The sequence below is a fragment of the Lynx rufus genome, unplaced genomic scaffold (assembly GCF_022079265.1).
Source record: "Lynx rufus isolate CCGP_SWC_20201006 ecotype Redwood Valley unplaced genomic scaffold, mLynRuf1.p SCAF_8, whole genome shotgun sequence".
NCBI classification, from domain to species: Eukaryota; Metazoa; Chordata; class Mammalia; order Carnivora; family Felidae; genus Lynx; species Lynx rufus.
Window position 1 is genome coordinate 59,260,178 of NW_025814896.1, and position 14,796 is coordinate 59,274,973.

Here is a 14,796-nt window from a genome sequence, read left to right on the forward strand (position 1 = left end):
TTACTTCAAAATCATGAATTATTTTTAAAAATTTTGGGAGTGAGCAGGGGAGCAGAGGAGAAAGGATCCCAAGCAGGCTCTGATGTGGGGCGCTATCTCACAAACCATGAAATCATGACCTTAGATGAAATCAACAGTCGGATGCTTAACTGACTGAGCCACCCAGGTGCCCCTCTCCCAAATTATTAAGTTAGGTCTCAACCATGTTCCTATTCCTAGAGTAAATGTATAGCTAAATCCCACTAGAAGTGCCTTTCATCACATTAAGATTCTCCATTTGAGCAGCAATGTGTATATACTTTGAAAAAGCATCAGGCATCACTGTTTTACTTCATTTCACATCTGTTAAGTTCCTGCCTGGTATCCTATCAGATGAAAGCCATTATTTTGTTTAGTCATAACATTTAAGCAGTCTCCAACTTTTTCTCTGTTGTAAATCCTAGATTTAAACATCATTATAAACAAATCTCTATAGCTTTTGGATCCATTTCTACAAGTTGATTTGGATTAAAGGGTGCACATGTCCTCTGGAATGCACAGATTTTTTCTTAATACTGTATAGACAAAGCACATTTCTGTGTGGTCAAATTCCCTGGAGTCACTGGTAGTACTTTGAGTAGAAAGGCAAACTATCTTATCATTTGCTTCAAAGACTGCTATGTGGTTTTCTCTAAGAACTTTTAAGTTAAAAAATATATACATTATATTTCTATCCTGGTTATGTTGCTGTGTATTTTTTAATTCCAGAGAGAATTTATCCAGTTCTGTAAAACTTTGTACAGTATGTTCCATGAAGATCCAGAAGAAAACGAGTTGTATCAAGCCATTGCCACAGTAACCACTCTGCTGCTGCAGATTGGGGAAGTGGGGCAGAGAAGTAGCAGCTCTGGAAGCTGCTCCCAGGAAGGTGGGGAGGAGCTGCGGGCTTCAGCTCTTTCTCCAGACCAGGACTCGGTTTTTGCAGACAACAACGCTGGGAAGATTCCCCAGGACTCCCGGACATTTACTGAAGAGGTAGAAGGGGACTGGACTGTCTCCCTTGAACATATTTTAGCTTCACTTCTGACTGAACAGTCATTAGTAAACTTTTTTGAAAAGCCACTGGACATTAAATCGAAACTTGAAAATGCCAAGATCAATCAGTACAGTCTCAAAACTTTTGAAATGAGCCGCCAATCACAGCCTGAACTCAAGCTGAATAACGTGTAGCAAGATAGCAGTTTACTGAGAGGAGTCAGCCATACCAAAGCCTTGGACCTGTTTTGTAGGGGTCAGCCCCTCAATCTTCATTTCAGCCTAATTCATTTTGAGTGTATTTTGCAAGCTGGGTATCTGGATGAGCAACCGGACAGCCACAACTGTGGCCAGGGGAACTGATGCAACCCTCAAGCATTTCTATTTATTCTTTAAGAGAATTATGAGTTGGATCCCATCAGTGCTATAGGGAATCCATACATTAGTTCCCTTGATGCTGTGACTTGCTGTTTCACTTTCATCAGATTGGCTGAAATGGGCACTTCTGCTGTGATGCTAGTATGATTTCGTTCTCAGATGCAACAGAAGAGTTGAATGTATCATACTAAACTAGAGACAAAAGCCCAAGCTCTCATTCTTCACTTGGATAATGGGAGAGGTTACAAATCAAGTTCACTTTCAAGATCCAAGAGCCACTATCTGTGCAATTGTATTTGGCTTTCTTTTGCACTAATTTTGTTTCAATGCTGGTAATTGAAACCATTTTAATATATTTGGTTGTACTCTGTCCTTCCAAAAATGTTGTGTACAAACCATGCTTTCAATGTTGGCCTCTAAGTTTTTTAATAAGAAACTTTTGTATTGACTTGGTCCTTGTTTATAACTTATTTGTGTCTAGAGGTATCTCCACCATTATCCCCACCCAGTCTGTGTTCTCAGTAAATAGTGATAGTGTAGGTGTTCAACTCCCCACAGTGGTTACGTATAGTACCATCACCCCTGGGGCTCAAAAATGAAGCACCTGTTTACAACAGCATTCGATAATACCAGGGGTGTAAACACTGATGAAATATAATTCCTCCAACACAATGCTTTCAGGCTGAATTTAGTGGATTTTATTATTGTAACCGTAAACTTTACCTCTGAGCTTTGGTTCCACATAAATGGGGATTAAAAATACTTCAGGGGGCCATTACAAACAAGTGAGCTGTACATATAACATGATCCGTATATAAAAGCCTTAATCTGGCTTAATCCATCAAAAATCAATTACTATTCTATACCTTTTGAAGTTATACTCAATACAAACAGCTTAATTATATTAAAAAATAGTTTAAGAAGCTATCAAATATATTGTCTTTACATATTTTAACATCTTTAAATGATGGAAATATCTTAAGTGGCCAATGGCGATTGAGTTCTACATGGCAGTCTCTAGAAAAATCTTTCCTAGAATTACGTATACCCCCAATGTCCCAGATAACCTAAAAAGGTTTTCCCAGGCCACGATGCACTTCAGAATCACTTTTAAAACCTGCTTAGGCTCTACTCTACCCAGATACTCAGACTCCAGGTGTTGGGGAGAAGGGGCACAGGCATACCCTATAGGAAAAGCTCTCCAAGCAATCCTATGTAATTGGCAACTGCATAAAGATATTTCAGTTGACTCTTGAACAGCATAGGTCCGTTTATATGTGGATTTCTTCTTTTAATGTTTATTTTTGAGAGTTTGAGGGGGGAGGGGCAGAGAGAGAGGGAAACACAGCACAGAACCCGACACAGGACCTGAACCCACCAAACCGCGAGATCATGACCCGAGCTGAAGTCAGACACTTAACCTACTAAGCCACCCAGCACCCCTACATGTGGACTTTTTTGACAGAGCACTGTAAATTTATTATCTCTTGATTTAGTTCAACATTTTTCCTTCTAGCTTACTTCATTGGTAAGTCTATTAAGTTTTGGGTACTTGACTGTGGGAACTGAAACCCCTAACTCCACACTGTACATGGCAACTAGTACATGTACATGTCAACTGTACATGGCAACTAGAAAGGGAAAACCAAACAGAAAGGCAGTTTTATACCTTTATTTGAAATCAGCAATTAGTTCTCATCCACATTAACAGTCTGTAGATCTGCAAAAGAAGTGGGAGTCAGTCAATTTCCATCCTCACACCTCACACTTTAACATTCCAAAACCTTCTCTTCAAGGGTGGAGGCCAGTATTACATGACCTTTTTACAACCCAGCTATGGACCTGTTTTGTATCTTCCTGCAATTTCCCACACCATGACACAAAGGTTTACAGTGACTATTATGCCTGTTACCCATTTCCCTATAAGAAGGATGCAAGGCACATAGGTGCATAATTAAGTATCTGTTGGGACAGATGAATTCAGGTTCTAAAAGGGCTAAGGCTGCTTTTCTAATTCCAGCAGCTTTATGGGATTTCAACTTACTTTTAAAAGTGGTGACAGGTACATAGGTAACCAACGTATAGAGCTTGTTTGGTGAATCCTCATCCTCGTTACGTTTTCTGGACAGCCGCACACGGATACGGTATGGAACATTCCTAATAAAGATATAAACATGCTAAGTCAATGCCTCCTATCAAGAAAATAACTGCCACTGGTACTAACACCTCCTATCCCCTCATCTGTGTTCTATCCTTTATCTGAATCTGATCAGGCACTACAAGTAGACAGCAGTTCCCTGGAAAAGAAATACCCACAAGTTGGACATTAAATGCTATGGTCTCAGGATATACATCTGTCTCAGCAGGCAGCAACCACTGACACTCAACCTACGCTGAAACATGGATCCAAACATGCTAGGTCTTTTCCCTCTTACCAACACCCAAATCTTAATTATCATAGGATTCATCTATGTTCAATGTAAATTTGGAGAAACACCAAACACTGATGGACACATTCAACACAGAAGACTAGTGACTGTTCAGTTTCCCTACCTTATGCACACAACCCTCTCCTCTCACCCAACCTTAGCAGCATTACAGCAGACTATCTCCTTTTACTGGTCTGAGGACATGAAGCATTCTGAAGCAATCCAAACCTCAGGACTCTTCTTGGCTTTTGTGCTCCCCTCCCCCCATCATCTCAATGAACCTCTTTGGACACTCCCTTTATTAGACATATCTTCTCTACCAGAATGCTCAATGACAGCAACTGCAGGGCTGAATCTCAGGTCCCTCTGTCATTCCCCTAACACCAGATGCAGACAGCTCCCTCCCCCTGCTCTAGTCTTAATAATCACCTAGATCCACACCAGCACCATTCCCTTTAGCTGGTCTACTCCAGCACCTTATATCATCCTCCACAGCAAAAACCACTGTCCTGCTTATAAGGAGGGTGTGGCACTATTGACAATTGGGCTGGATAATTGTGGGGGTGCTGCCTTGTGCACTGTGGGATATTTAGCAGAGCCCTTGACCTGTGGCAACCTCTAGTAGTGACACCAGAACTGCCTACTGCTGAAAACCACTGTACCATAGGTTTCCCATTATGTCTAGTAGAACCAAACTCTTTGCCATGAACAACAAAATGTCACATAGTCTGTTCCCTTCCTAACTTTCCATCTTCACTCACTGTTCAAGTCACTTCATCTGTACTCCCATCTTCACCAACCTGTCCCAACTCACACCAAGCAAGTGTGCTCTTTGTGCAATGCTCTTACTTGACCCCAACACTGCTGGCTCTTTCATCATCTAGGTCTCAGTTCAAATACCACATCAAAGGACTTCCTTGCAGATGCCACCCCACCCTTTGAGTCATCATCACATTTTAAGGAAATACTTCCACTGAACTTACATAGACTGTGCAGAGTTGGTTAAGCTAGTGTAATTGTAAAAGTTCATCTTATAACATAGATAACTGTAGCACCTTATTCCTTTGGCCCAGACAGCTTTGTTGAGCCTGGTGTCGATGCGCACATCTGGGGTTCCCATCTCCTTCATAGCAAATTTCCGGATCTCTTTGAGTGCCCGAGGGGCACGCTTCTTGAAACCCCTGAGATTCAAAGAAAATAAATAAGTAGAAAATTAAATGAAATATGTAACATATGATGTCCCATTTTCACGAAACAAATCTAAACCAAAGCCTTAAGGCAATAATAATCCTTTCCCCCCAGTGTGCAATGCCCAAAAACTAGTGTTATACATGGGAAACAGAAAATGCACAATCTACTTTCAATGATGTGGGATAAGAGCTCTGCATATGATCCTAAGAAATGCTAACACACACACAATTCTTTCCTGATAAAACACCCTATGCTCTAATACCATCTGCCCGGCAAAATCAAAGAACAGGATAAACTTGGAACATAAAATACATGGATTATAAAACTAAAAGTGTTCTCAGATCAAAGTATATATTATTTGTCATATCTTAAGACATGGCATGTTTTTGGGAAACTAAACATTTCCTCTCAAGAGATATGAAAACCACAGTCAATTCTTGGAGCTCTTAGCATGTGTCAGGCATGGTCATTAACTCATGTCTGTTTCAACGGAGTTAGATATTATTAACCTGTTGTTTATATGAGGACACACAAATTCATCTGAATTTCATGCTTTTAAATAAAAAAGTGTTGAAAAAGCAAAACTTTACTACACACTGAAATGGCCAAGCATTTGGACAAGTGAAGGCCATTTCAAACGGGAGCAGAGACCCAAGTCTAAAAAGGTGCCCCACCACCTACGATTGAAGCTCAGAGAAGAGGCCATGTCAACCATTCACCTCTATAACCCAAAGCAGGCCCTGGCGCATTAATAGGCGCTTCACTTGTTAGATGGAAGTGAATTTTATGAAATTCAATATAACATACAGAGCATGGTAGATTGACCTAATTCTGCTCTAAAACCTTCAGTGATTTTCCATACTTACAAAAGATGACCCCTGTGCCTCTTACCATCTCCCCTGCTCCCTTTGCTCCACCCTCACTTAGCTTCCTTGCTATTTCTAGAACCCATCAAGCAAGTTCAGTTCATTCATGTAAACACCTGACCATCTAGAAATAAAAGGTGCCTGAAATAACAGCAGTAGGTACAACTGCTATATGTAGGTGAAATATGGAGTAAAAGAGATGGTATCAAGTACCACAGAGAAAAAATAAACCAGGGAAAAAAGAGGGAACATTAGGGAAAGGGAATGCAGGTTTAAATAAGATGGCCAAGAAGATACTAGAGTCTAGATCTACAGATCATGAGAACAGCAATTTAGGTATCTGTGAGAAAAGCATTCAGGCAGAAGGAAAAAAAAAAAGCAACACACACACAAACCCAGCTACTGGCATGATTAAGAAAGTAAGTGGCCAGCTCATGTGGAATCTGAGCAAGGCTAACTGTAACCATTTAAGTGAGAGAAATGGTGGTGGGACCAGGGCAACTGGTCCAAATGTGGCAGGCAGGACCAACAGGACATGCTCACCTGACAATGACTGAGGGGGAAAAGCCTCAAGAGGAATGGGAAAGTTAGGCGTGAAGATGAACGTTAGGAGCTTGGTTTGGGACATGTGAATAAATACCCAAGCCAATAGTAATTGGATATATGTGGCCCTGAGACCAGTTACTATGACCTAGCATAGATAGAAGACAGACAGAGTCCTGGGGCTCTTCAACATTAAGAGGATGATGAAAGGAGGATTAAGAGGATGTGAGGAGGTACCACAAGGTTAGCAGCTGGAGGAGAAATAAGAAAAGAACAAGACTGTGGAATCTTTGGATGTAAAAAAATAATAAAGCATTCCCACAGAAGAATGAACAATGAACTGTCAATTGTTACTTATCAAGCTGGCACTGAGAAATGAATAAGAATTCAGGTCTTCACTTCAGGGTTTTAGAACAAAGCATAAATTGCCTGAAGAACTTGTTTCACACCTACACTTTTCAAATGTTCCATCATCTGTGTGGCCTTTAAAACAGCACGCACTTTCACAGATGACTGACTTTTCACCGGGTGCTTTTTACCATTTTGAATCTTAATTTCTTACTAAAGTAAACTAGAAGGACAGGGTCTTTGCTTTCCCAATGAATCTGCAGAGCCCAGGATTGTGCCTAATATAGTCAAGTGCTTGATATTCTCCCAAACAAATGTATGAATGTCCCAAATAAAGGGGTGAGGGGAAGGAAATGTGGTTATTCCCAAGAAGCATCAATACAAAAAGGCACTGGATTTCAGGGCACTTGGGTGGCTCAGTTGGTTAAGTGTCTGACTGGCTCAGGTCATCTCAAGGTTTGAGTTTGAGCCCCACGTCAGGCTCTGTGCTGACAGCTCAAGAGCCTGGAGCCTGCTTCGGATTCTGTGTCTCCCTCTCTCTCTGCCCCTCCCCCACTCACACTCTGCTTTCTCAAAAATGAATGTTGGAAAAAAAAAAAAATTAAAAAGCAACAAAAAACCCCAGTGCCTTCAACAAATCTCAGAGATTGCCCCAATGGCACCGTGGAATACAGGAGAAATGTAGGTGTGGCAATAATCCCACTTATGCACAATCTTTCTGTGATGGCTCCTGTTATTAATTATGGAATGGTGACTATCCCAGGCATCCAGAGTTACAGTAGATGAAAAAACCAAGTAGTACTATATTCCACTTGTTAAACCAAACATACTTCTCCATCAGGCATTTTTAATATTAACGTGACCACATCACATTACAGTGAAAGAGCCTACTTCAGGCAAACAATAAAGGAATACTCCAAGACAGGTCTGATGGCCTCAACTAAAGTATAATCATCTCCCTCAATTAAGAGCCTTGGAAGGTGTGGTTCAGAATTCCAGCCTAATAAGGAAAAAGAACAAAAATCTTTCAGACTCTTCAAGTTCCTTCTCTGGCCTCTACTGACTTGTGTGCCCCCAGTATAGCATTACAGCCGGTATCAGGATCTCCACCATCAGACGATTCGGAGGCGGATCTGCTTTGAATGGAACACCAGCACTGAGAGTTACTTTGGTTCTGATCTGGATGCTCCTCATGAACTGAGAGGGCATCTTCCTGCAACAAAAGTGCTGGTATCCTACGAGGACAGATTTGCAGTTTTGATCGTTTACTTCTGCACTGCCTGCATTTTCTGAGAAAGACCTTACAGGAGAAAAAAAAAGATTTCTAAGCGTTTCAAAGGAAGACTGAACAAGTACCCCACCCCAACTATTATCTCATCACCTTGCAAGTCCACTGCTATTTCAAGATCTATCCAAAGAACAGTGATATGGTATTCCTCACATGAATGTGTTTACTATTAGTTTGTGTGTTTAAAGTATCTAAGATTAAAGGTGACTTTAAAAAGGGAGAGAGAAACATGAACTTTGATGTCTGATCACTGTATTAGGGGAATCTGGCCTCTGTGCTGATCTTCTAAGAACCACACTAAGTCAATTTCTCAAAGAAACCTGTTAAAATGACTTAGTATGACTCTGGCATTAGGTAGTCCTCTGAATTAAGATTCTGGTGCTGATGTTCCTGTGTGCAGGCAGAGGAGGACTGGAAGAATGGTCAAGGAGAATTTTGTAGGTATACCCCAGAGTACCGTGCTTCTCAGTGAATAAAGACGTATATACATACCTACAAAATTAGGACATGGGAAGCAGGGCTATCAATTTGACTAGGATTCACTACTTTTCTCTGGACCAACTACTATTGAATTCTCTAGCCGAAGAGGCTTTGGGGACAGAATGTCTGTTTGGGACCTCACTTCTATTTACGGATACTTTGAAGTCGATATTACAACACACACGTTCCGGTCTTGTTTCTGCACACACTTACGCCTTCCCAAAAGCTCTTCACCAACAATGCAAATCTCCTTACAGCCACCTTTTCTCATGCCCTGGTCCACAACTTTCAGCCAAAATGGCTCCAGGTTTCTGGTTTCTAGGTTGTCAGTCATACTCCACCATTTTAGAGAATGGTTAAGGGGACCAGAATTTGTACGGGTCTTTGCCTTAAACCAGTTAACAAGGTGTTGATTTTTCCAAAAGGCACAGACTGTAAAAGCCATACAGACAAAAAAAATCCCAAGAACTAGAGCATTCAAAATCATTCTCAATATTCTTGTATGTCACAAGTCCACAACAGCCATGTGTCCTTTGCCCCAAGAATTTAGCTACCACTTTGCTCTATTGCTCTGAGGAGCTTAATACTGAAACTTTAGAATGACCTCAAAAGATCAGGACATTCAGGAGGCAAAGTAAGGGACTCCAATGTAGAAGTTTATAGGTGGTCCAATTAAAATTTGGTCTTGATTTTGGAACTCTATTTTTAATCTGACCAGGTGTTTAGCTAGACTGCTATAGCTAACATGCCAATCAAAATTAGTGTTTAGGCATTAACAGGCTCCACACACATTAGAATGTTGTTTTATTTTTACTGAGAAATACTGCCAACAGACTCTACAGAATGGAAAGCAGATAATACTTAAAAGCCAAGAAACTTTCCAGCTTGTATCAACGTTATTTCTAAAATACTTTTTTTTTTAATGTTCATTTGTTTTTAAGAAAGTGTGAGTGGGGGAGGGGGAGGGAGGGAGGGAGCGAGAGAGAGGCACACAGACAGAGACAGAGACTCGGAAGCAGGCTCCAGGCTCTGAACTGTCAGCAGAGTCCCATCTGGGGCTCGAACTCAAACCATTATAGACTGAGCCACCCAGGTATCCCATATCAACATTATTTCTAATTTGTGTGTTTTTGAGAGACAGAGCATAAGCAAAGGAGGGGCAAAGAGAGAGGGAGACAGAATCTGAAGCAGTCTCCAGACTGAGCTGTCAGCAGAGTCCCATCTGGGGCTCGAACTCAAACCATGAGATTGAGCCACCCAGGTGTCCCATATCAACGTTACTTCTAATTTGTGTGTGTGTGTGTGTGTGTGTGTGTGTGTGTGTGTGTGTGTGTGTGTGTTTGAGAGACAGAGCATAAGCAAAGGAGGGGCAAAGAGAGAGGGAGACAGAATCCAAAGCAGGCTCCAGGCTCTGAGCTGTCAGCAAGGAGCCTGATGCAGGGCTCAAGCTCCCTGAAAGCTCATGAACCGCAAGATCATGACCAGAGCTGAAGTCAGATGCTTGACTGACCAAGCCACCCAGGCACGCCTCAGTGTTATCTATATTTAAAGATCAGTGTGAAAATCTCTTCAATGCCTGAACCTAGGATCAATCACCTTCTCATTTCTGCATTTGCTTTTGGTGTCTTTTGCCTGTAGAAACATTTTGTGAACTTTAGAATTCAGGAAAAATTATTTACTGTAAGTCCAAGTTGAGCCTTAAGGATCATATCTGGTTAAACCTTGGCAGAACTACTTGAAAAGTTTTTGCAAACTGGGGCTACGGATACTGAACCAAAATAACTTTTTTTTTTTTCAATTTAAGGTTACTTTGTCTCTCCTTACAAGGATATGATTAAGTCAAATAGAAAATATGCATACATACTAGTGGGGGGGGGAATGCGCTTGTTTGTGGATGTTTTAAAATTAACAAATATCGTATCTTCAAAAAATACTCCAAATAACAGTATTCAATAAGGGGTTGGGTCTCCATTCTTAGCAGTAAACTTAAGAACTTAAAACCATACAGACAAAAAGTCCCAAGAACTACAACATTCAAAATCATTCTCAATATTCTTGTACATCACAAATCCACAACAGCCATGTGTCCTTTGCACACATATTGCCCTAATACTCTATTGACACATTCTTTTCTTGTCTAACAGTCTCATTTCTGGTATTACAACTCAACCAGGATGTTAATACATATTTGTGTCAGGAACTAAAAGAATCCCCTCTAAATGTCCACATCCTGGATTGAATACTCCTTTTCCAGTTAATTGCTTAGCTTTACGGGGGTCTAGAGACATTTAAAAGTTTGCCTTCCTATATGCATCTTTTACCCTTTAGCCTGCCCAGGTTTATTCAGTTACAAAGCACCCAGTGAAATCATTTTATCATCACCAAGTTCCCCCAACTGGTTCTCCCAGAAACTACAATTCAGTCTTGTGTTTCCAATCACGAACCTCCGAGGATTACGCTTTAAACCCTATAAACCTTAAACAGGGGACATGGAACAGAGATCCGAATTTTTAGCTTTTAACTAGACAGACCTCAGAGTGACAGCCAGACGCGTGAGTTCAGAAGCCCCCAACCAGCAAGGCATCGGGCCTACTGCAGACATACTCACACTCCATGGATGCGCTTGTGAATGTTGATGGTGTATTCTCTGGTCACTACCTCGTTGATGGCAGAACGGCCCTTCTTCTTCTCGCCACCCTTCTTTGCGGGAGCCATCTAAACCCAAGCGACAAGGAAGTTCAGACCAGAATGGGACCAGCACAAACCCAAGTCCTCCCTCCCTCCCGAGCCCGGCCTCACGCTGCCACCCTCAGGGCGCTGCGGTGCAAAAGGTCGTGGCAAGCCCGAAACCCCAGGTATTGGCAAAGCCAAGTCGGCTTCCCCGCGGTCAAAGCGCCGTGCCCCTCAGATGCTCCCGGAGCCCCAGAAACCCCTGCAGGCTCGGCTCCCGTAAGCCTGGCCACTCTCCTTCCCAGGCTACGGAAACCCACTAAACAGCGCGGGTTCGCGTCCCCGAGAAAAGCGGAGTCCTGGACCGGGTTAGAAGAAATCTCGCGGTCCCGGTCAGCACAATCCCCAGCGAGGATGGAAGCAGATTATCGAAGCCGAGACCCAGCACCCACACTCACCCTGCCAGGCCCGGGTTGGAAAGGAAGACCGCGAGGTATTGTGGGAGAGGGAAAGCAGCGTCACACGTACAACTTCCGGGTCGCCTGGAGGTGGGTGGAAGAGGGAGGCGAGGCTGCGACGTAAGCGGCGCGCGTCCGGGGAAAAGCAAACACACTTTGGGGGCGGAGCCGGGGAGGGCCGAGACTGCGCGTTCCTGCCGCGCGCTCTCGGCGTCTGCCTTCTAGTAACCTAGTTGTCTCCACCGCGCTGTGGAGGTGCGGCAGGGTCTCTCGCCTCTGCCCCTAAATCTTCAGAGGAAATAAAGCCCAGGCCCACAGCTGGATGGGACCTGGGGCGGGAAAAAAAAGACTCTAATTTGTTTTTCCCATTCTCGTTGATTCGGCCGACGTTTGATGAACCTGAGTGTGGCGCCGCGCCTGGCTGGCGGTACCGTTGAAACCGGAGACAGCTGCCGCCCTGGCGGCGCCCTCGTCGAGCAAGGACACTCCTGAATGGGAGTGCTTACTTACTGTCCTGGACTGTGGAGCCACCCGAGGGTCGTGTCCGGCCCGATGCATGGGTGGGCCGGGGGTTCAGAAAGCAGGGAGGCTAGTGCTGCGCTGAAAGGATGGGCAGGAGGTAGACTGGCAGAGAAGTGGAGCGTGGCAGGTGAACCGTCTGAAGCAGTAGGGCTTCCTAGACTCTAGGCGGAGAGATGAGGTAGTGTGGGGCCTTACTCAAGAGTTTTACAAGTAATGCATCATTGAAGTTATCAGGAGGGCAGTGCCATGGTCAGATTTGTTTTAGAATTAATTCAGTTACATTGTGAAGAATAGATTGGGAGCAGGTGGGCAAGATCGTAGCAAGGAAACTAGTAGGAACAAGTTATTTACATAAGAGACAAGTAAGGAGTTCTGAACTAAGGCAGTTGCAGTGGGATTGGAAAGAAGCAGACTGATTTTATAGATACAAGTAGGTAAAACCAAGAGGATTTGGAGAGAGAAAACCGGTATAGACTCACTACATTTAAGAGATGGGGGCTGAAGAAATTAGGAACAAGTCATTGGAGCAGTAGGAAAAGATTTAGTTGAACATGTTCTAAGTCAAAAGGAAGCCAAAGTGGTCAACACGTTCTAAATGCTAGAGTTTAAGGAAGGCAAAAACATGTACCCACTAGATTCTCCAATCAGGAGAGTATCAGTGATTTTAGCAAGTTTCACTACTGGAGCAACAGGGAGTGGGAAAGAGCCAGATGAGGACAGAGTAAGGACTGAGTATGGGGCTGGGTTGCTTTCTACCTGTGTTGTCCCTTGGGGCACAAAGGCTAGGAGAGAAGACATACTGAGGAAGGGGATCAAAAGGCAGGGGAACTGGGGAAGCAGTAAGCAGTCCAGCTGAACAAGTGGATTAGATATGATGTGAGAGACGATAGGGAGCTCTGAGGAGATGCCCAGAGGGATGATTCTAGAGCTTCCCAGAGGCTTAGGAACTGGGTATCACCAATCTGGGGATTCTAAGACAGTCAGTTTGATCCATGGATCCGTGCTTTCCTTATTGTAAATGAACTCCCTTTCTTCACAGGAGCACACCATTTAATGGCTTCTTAAGACAGGGAGGATGGGAGCTAAAGTTGTTGAGCCCTCACATACCTGAAGGTTTTTAGTCAACCCTCAAATTTATTGTTTTGACTTGTATGGAATTTCAGGTTGAAAATAACTTCTCCCCACTGTTTTGAAGGTATTTTCCATTGTCTTCTTTCAGAGTGGTTGTTGAGAAGTCATGTGGCCTCCTTGGTGATCTGTTTTATTTTCTCTGAAACATTGTAGGATCTTCTCGTATCTCTAAAGTTGTGAAATTTCAAGCAAATAGACCCCACCAGTGAAAATCTATGAAATGGCCCTCTCAGACGTCAACTGTGCTGCTTTAAGTCAAGGTTGAACAGACAATAAAAACCATTTGGTCTGAAGGACTGATAGTCATTAGCCTGGCTGGGGGGGGGGGGGTGGGGGGTGCTCTCCTGTTTCAGTTTAGCCCTGCAGGCTCTTCCAGCTTCTTCTCTCTCAAGCCTCAGGGGTCAGGCCAGTCACTGCTGGCCTCCCAGAGACCAAAACCTTTAAGATGAACCTTGTTAGCTGGGTTTCTCTCCCATGTCTTTTTACTTTTAGTGATTACCAGGGAATCCTTAAAATGAGACAGGATTTGAATGCTTCCCTGTAGGGGCAGCAAGGAAGAAGATGCCAGTCTTGAGGGGGCAACAAACCCTAAAATGCCGAAGGGTCTTTTTGGGTAGATTGTGCTTAGGAAGGTCCAATGGGATTTCCTAAGAAAAGCCACAGAAAGATTGTGAAGATGAAAGGGGTGTGGTGGTGCAGAAGGAAGGCACTAAAGGAAGATCTGTCCAGTAGTAGCATTCCAAAGCTTGCGTATTCCAGAGTTCACATTTCAACCGCTTCTTACAAGCCAAGGCTTTACAGTTTTCCGAAGAGAAAGGTCATGATTTTTTCTGGAAACAAGACAGGGTTACAAAACCACCTTTTAAAGAGTGGAATTAAATGAATCAAAATCTTAGGGATTGAACTTCCACTGATGTTATGTGTGTTTGTTTATTTATTTATTTATTTATTGCTTTTTTTGATGTTATGTGGGTTTAAAGAAATGTTGCACAATAAGAGTTTTCTGAGTTTATCCAGATTCTGAACATGTATGAAATTTAAGCAATGCTAAATTAAATTAGTAACATGGTTTGTACTCTGCCATCTTTCAATGGCTTCCAGCTTGAAAATCCCAGTACAATAAGTATGCTGCTTCCATTAAAAATCTTGATTTATTTAGGATTCTGACGGCCAATTAAAATACACATACAGAAAAATCAGATGTATAAACCTTCGAATTTACAGAACAGTTCAACTGCCAAATACTTCATCTAGTTTCACACAGACTTTTTTGTGGTGTCTAAATGTGGTGTCTTTCCTGATTGGATTATGCAGGGCTGGCAGTGTGGGCGGTGAAAGAATTTACCCAAGGCAGAAAGGTGATAGAAGTTTACTGAATATACCACAAGGGAGCTGCAAGCAGGACAGCAAAAGAGAGGCTGTCTGCAACAAGACGGTTGGGGCTGTTTTAAAAGAGGAAAGTTGAGGAGGTATGGTGA

General features: G+C 42.8%; 2 protein-coding genes across 6 annotated transcripts in view; one reads left to right on the forward strand and one right to left on the reverse strand.

Annotated features, from left to right (window-relative positions):
- The window catches only part of TBC1D8 (TBC1 domain family member 8), a 110,844-nt gene extending 109,004 nt beyond the window's left edge, over positions 1–1,840 (forward strand). For 4 of the 5 annotated variants that reach the window (XM_047068525.1, XM_047068526.1, XM_047068527.1 and 1 more), the window contains one exon: positions 748–1,840. In XM_047068525.1, coding sequence (XP_046924481.1) covers positions 748–1,209 — 462 coding nt within the window. In that variant the 3' untranslated portion in view covers positions 1,210–1,840. The remainder of the gene's footprint in view (positions 1–747) is intronic. The other variant, XM_047068529.1, reaches the window with a different exon arrangement.
- Positions 1,841–3,049: 1,209 nt separating this feature from the next.
- RPL31 (ribosomal protein L31) lies at positions 3,050–11,737 on the reverse strand. The gene is made up of 5 exons (XM_047068531.1): positions 11,666–11,737; positions 11,146–11,252; positions 4,877–5,002; positions 3,437–3,549; positions 3,050–3,112 (listed from the first exon to the last, which is right to left on the reverse strand). Exons 2-5 carry the CDS (start codon positions 11,250–11,252, stop codon positions 3,081–3,083), a joined length of 378 nt encoding a protein of 125 aa, XP_046924487.1. The 5' UTR covers positions 11,666–11,737; the 3' UTR covers positions 3,050–3,080.
- Positions 11,738–14,796: the final 3,059 nt, after the last annotated feature.